The 5,567-nt window shown below is 43.4% G+C and overlaps 1 protein-coding gene across 1 annotated transcript in view; it reads right to left on the reverse strand.

Moving 5' to 3' along the window:
* Positions 1-2,293: 2,293 nt before the first annotated feature.
* SCD5 (stearoyl-CoA desaturase 5) overlaps positions 2,294-5,567 on the reverse strand; it is a 53,959-nt gene continuing 50,685 nt past the window's right edge. The window contains exons 4-5 of the mRNA XM_070756546.1: positions 4,712-4,944; positions 2,294-2,484 (exon numbers count right to left, since the gene is read on the reverse strand). Of these exons, the coding sequence (XP_070612647.1) occupies positions 2,294-2,484; positions 4,712-4,944 (424 nt within the window). The remainder of the gene's footprint in view (positions 2,485-4,711; positions 4,945-5,567) is intronic.

Raw genomic sequence — 5,567 nt, forward strand, 5'->3', positions numbered from 1 at the left:
ATATGTAATTTTTCAAAACAACAAAAAAAAAGTGCTTAAGACAGCTTTAATTCTACAATCAATGCCGCTAAAACCAAGTGCAGACGGAGGGATTTTACATTCTTTGGGGAGGTATCAGGAATCTTTTTAAGATTGCCTATGGCTGGTGCATGACTTCAGGAGAAAGTTGAAGGCATCCATGAGTCTCCAACCTTGGCAACTTTGAGACTTGTGGACTTCAACTCCCAGAATTCCTCAGCCAGGCGGCTGAGGAATTCTGGGAGTTGAAGTCCACAAGTCTTAAAGTTGCCAAGGTTGGAGGCCTTTATCCTAGAGCAGTGATGGCAAACCTATGGCACGGGTGCCCCAGGTGGCACGTGGAGTCATATCTGACGGCATGCAAGGCATTGCCCTATGGTAGTTCCAGTGTGCATGTGTGCACTAGTCAGCTGAATTTTGGCCTTCTTTTCGGCTGTTTTCACTCTCTCCAGGCTTCAGGAAAGCCTCCTGAATGCTGGAGAGGGCAAAAAACAGCCCAACGGGCCTACCGGAAGTCCAGGAGCTCCAGTGTGTGCATGCACAGGGGGACCATGCGGGGGTTGTGCGCAGTAATGGGCAGCCAAAATTTTGTGGGTGTGGCTTATTTTGTGGGTGTGACCTGATGGTCATGTGACCAGATGGGAGTGGCTTGAACGATCATCATCGTTCAAGTGAACTGTTATTGCCGCACGATGCCTTTTCATCTCAGCTATGGGCCGAGTGAGGGCTTCGCGAGGGGAAAAACCTTGCAGCCCAAACTGCTTCAGCACGGCATGGCTCTCCTGGCCTTGGGAGGTGAGGCCACATGAGGCTTGAGGGGAGCCGGGCAGGAGAGAGGGAAGGTCATCCGAGGCCAGGAAGGAGGAAAGAGGAAAAAAGCGAGGAGCGCAGAGGCCGCAGCAGCAGAAGGGGGAAAAAGGAGAACTGAGCCGAGACCAGTAATCCAGGAAGTGACAGCCGCCGATCAGCTGGAGTGGTGCATGCAGCTTCATTTCCACCGGTGGAACTGCGTTCCACCCCGTCCTGTCTGCTGCCCACCCCTGGTTGTGCGCATGCAAGGGGCAGTGCGGGGTTTGTGTTTATATGCGCAGGGGAGGGCATTGCATTATGGGTGTGGGCACCCATGCACACGCTATCCCATACACGCACCAAAAATGGTTCACCATCACTATCCTAGAGCAGTGATGGCGAACCTTTTTCCCCTCGGGTGCCGAAAAACTGTGCTTGCGCTATTGTGCATGTGCGAATGTCCACACCCATAGTTCAATGCCCGGGGAGGGCAAGAACAGATTCCCCCATGCCCCGGAGGCCCTCTGGAGGCCAGAAACGGCTTATTTTCCAATTTCTGGTGGGCCCAGTAGGCTCGTGTTTCGCCCTCCCCGGGCTCCAAATGGTTTTCTGGAGCTGGTCGAGGGTAAAAACGCCCTTCCCCATCTCCCTGGAAACTCTCTGGAAGCCAAAAATGCCCTCCCAGAGCCTCTGTGCAAGCGAAAAATCAGCTGGCCAGCACACAAATGCACGTTGGAGCTGAGCTAGGACAACAGCTCACGTGCCAGCAGATATGGCTCCGTGCGCCACCTGTGGCACCCATGCCATAGATTCACCATCACTGTCCTAGAGCATTCCCTCAAACCATAGATAACATCCAGGAAGTTCAATGTATAGTATTCAGCACAGCTAGTGTCCTGTTTATGAGCTGAAGGGACGTTTTAGACCAGATAAGTAAACTATCCAATTTTTCCGGGCCGGTTTTTACATTCTACATCTGAGTGCAACATGTTTGATGGACCTCTGTGTGTCTAGAGACAAAACTTCTTTGCTCCTGCATCACACTTTGGTATCTCATGGTTAGTAGATCTCATACTTTGAGTAGATCTCGCACCCACAACCCCGAGGACTGTCCATCCATCCATCGTTGTTTTCCAGATGTGTTGGATTTAAATGTCCAAAGGCCACAATTGCCATTGGATTTATGGGGGACTAGAGTTTAACTCAACTGAAGGGCATTACATTATGGGAAAAAATTGCAGGCTGGAACATTCACACTTTGCTTGGAACATGGATGAATATTTAAAAAGTGTTTCCTGCCATAGAAAAAATGGACTGCACTAAAGGAAAGTGATGTTTCTCCAGAAATGAATTTAGCCGTCATTCGATGGAAAATACTACTTTCGTTAATAAGGGGAAAGTTTGGGACCGAAGTCCCAAACTTAATGAAGAAAACATACAAACAACACATACAGCAGCATCCAAATTCAAGAGTCGGTTTGCTTTCTCAAGAAGTACCATCTCCAGTTCTCTCTTTGCGAGCTTTGATCATCTCCTTGGGCGCGTGCTTCCTGTCGGTGACCAAACCCAGCCAAAACATCAAGTCAATGAACCATGTGGTTGGGTTGAATTTCAAGCCAAGCTCGCTGGCTGAATAATCGAATGGAAAGGTATGGTGGTAGTTATGGAAGCCTTCTCCTGGAAAACAGAAGCCGGAAGAAATGAAGAAACAGGGTCAGAGATGGAGAAGGACAAAGCAGAATATCGCATGAACAAGCACACGTAGTAGACGTTTGAATGGAGGGAACAGCTATTGTTTTGACCAGCAAGGGGATTTTAAGAGCTACATCCTATAACTACCTTATTTTTCAGTGTATAAGACGCACATTTTTCCTCCCTAAAAGAGGCTGGTAATTAGGGTGCATCTTATACTCTAAATGTAGCTTTTCCCCCCCCTGGCCCTAACTAGCTGCTAACGATCTTCCCAGCTCTTACCTTGCAGGCTCTTTTGTTGTTTCTCTCTGTGAAGAATGTTTTTTAAGCCCTAAGTCTTTGCAGGTTTTTTTCCATTGCTCTAATTTGCTTTGATTAATTTCTTTTCAGTCCTAACCAGGTGCTAATGATTATTTCCAGCTCTTACCAGCTTGCAAGCTCTTTCATTGTTACTCTCTGCAAGGAATGTTTTCCAAACCCTGTCTTTTTATTGTTTTACTTGCTCCGAATGTTTTTTTCCACCCCTAACCAGGTGCTAACAATGTTCCCAGCTCTTACCGGCTTGCAAGCTCTTTCATTGTTACTCTCTGTGAAGAAGAATGTTTTCCAAGCCCTAAGTCTTTGCAAGGTTTTTTTCCACTGTTCTACTTGCTCCGACTGTTTCTTTCCAGATGTTCTCAGCTTTTACTGGTTTGCAAGCTCTTTCATAGTTACTCTCTCTGAATAAGTATCTAAGTACTCTCTCTGAATAAAATCTAAGTATTGCCCACAAGATCATATGCTGCAACGTCCTGCCTGTCAGCAACTACTTCAGCTTCAACCACAACAACACAAGAGCACACAACAGATTTAAACTTAATATTAACCACTCCAAACTTGACTGTAAAAACTATGACTTCAGTAACCGAGTTGTCGAAGCGTGGAACTCATTACTGTTTTTTCTTGTCTTCTCTATGTTAATGGTTTTTTTTTCTTTTTATGTTAAAAAGGGCAATTAAGCTAGAAATAAGAGATGTATATGAATAAATAAGGATATATGAAATTTGAATTTAGCACTGTTAGAGGTCCTTTGGCCCCAATGTATTGATGGGTAAAAATACTTGATTAGATGTATTAACCAATGGCGTTGTATATTTGAACAAGGATGTTGGAAATTTTTATATTTGATTTTTCAGGTGATAAAAGAAAGGAGGCATCACTAGTGGAAGGATAAATACCTAACACAATTGGATAATTATTGTAGTATAATAATAATTAATAATTAATAATTATAATAATTATAATAATAATAATAATAACAACAACAAACAACAACAAAACAACAACAACAATAATAATAATAATAATAATAATAATAATAATAATAATAAGTGATTATATAAGTGAAATACAAAGATCTAAAAATCGAGCTGCAATGACTCTGGCATAAGCCACTGAAATTGGTCCCAGTGATACTTGGCACGCTGGACGCAGTGCCAAAGGATCTCAGCGGACATTTGAAAACCATTGGAATTGACAAAATCTCCATCTGTCAATTGCAAAAGGCCGCTTTACTGGGATCGGCAAACATAATTCGCCGCTACATCACACAGTCCTAGGTGCTTGGGAAGCGCCCGACTGGTGATGAAATACGAAATCCAGCATAGTGATCTCGTTTGCTGTGTTGTACTGACATAATAATAATAATAATAATAATAATAATAATAATAATAATAATAATAATAATTTATTAGATTTGTATGCCGCCCCTGTTCGAGGACTCGGAGTGGCTCACAACAAATAAAACCATTATATACAAATCCAATATTAAAACATTTTTAAAAACCCTTATTAAAAACAATCATACAACCCAAACACACCATGCATAAACCAAGACAGCTAAGGATATATGAATTATAATATAGATGGAAGATTCATTCATTCATTCATTCATTCATTCATTCGTTCGTTCGTTCGTTCGTTCGTTTGTTTGTTTGTTTGTTTATTGTTAGAGTTGAAAGGGGCCATGAAGGCCATCGAATTCAACCCCCTGCCCAAGCAGGAACCCTATAGTACACCAGTCTATGATATTGAACATGTTTTTGAGAGGAGAAAAATAAAAAAAAATTACCCACCACCACCCTCACCCTCCAAAAATTAAAGCCGGTCTGCAGAAAAACAACCTCAAAGGCACCTTTCCCAAAACTAGTAGAACCAATTCTTGGCAACTCACCGATAGCTCCGAAAGTGACAAAGCTATTCTGCCGAGGGTTGATGTTTTTGTCGTAGGGTCTGTTTCCGTACATATGAGCCACGCTATTGACCAACCAACTAACGTTGAGGGAGATGGTGTAGCGGAGGATAGAAGCCAAGAAGTATGAATTCCATATGCTCTCGCCCCAGAAATGCCAAGGCACGATAGTAGGAATGACAAAACACATCAACACAACCGAACCTTTGTAGTACCTGTGAAGAAAGAAAGAAAAACAGAAGGATGACTGGGTTATACAAGGCAATATTTCCTATAATCATGATGTACTCCTGCATCACTCCATCTTTATGTGAGCTGCATTGGTTGCCAGTGGAGACCTCACCTACAAAAGGATATTGATAAAACTGAAGGGGTCCAAAAATGGTGGAAGGTCTTAAGCATAAAACTTATCAGGAAAGACTTCATGAACTCCATCTGTATGGTCTGGAGGACAGAAGAGAAAGGGGGGACATGATCGAAACATTTAAATATGTTAAAGGGTTAAATAAGATTCAGGAGAGAAGTGAAAGTGAACAAACGCACTTCCGGTTTGCCCATTGTGATGTTTTTTGCACTCCGGAGGGTTCAGGGAAGCTTCTTGAAGCCCCAGAGTGCAAAAAAATGGCCCAACGAACAAAACAGGAAGTGCATTTTCCAAACTTCCGGTTTGCCCACTTGCCTGTTTTTTTCAACGTCCCAGGCTTTGGCGAGGCCTGTGCACATGTGTGAGGACGGGAGGAGGAATTGTGCACATGTGCCACATACTAGCACATCCACACAGTTCCTTTTGACACGTGAATCAAATGTGTTTCGCCATCACTGTCTTACACCATTTCTG

The sequence above is a fragment of the Erythrolamprus reginae genome, chromosome 7, assembly GCF_031021105.1.
Source record: "Erythrolamprus reginae isolate rEryReg1 chromosome 7, rEryReg1.hap1, whole genome shotgun sequence".
Lineage (NCBI taxonomy): Eukaryota > Metazoa > Chordata > Lepidosauria > Squamata > Dipsadidae > Erythrolamprus > Erythrolamprus reginae.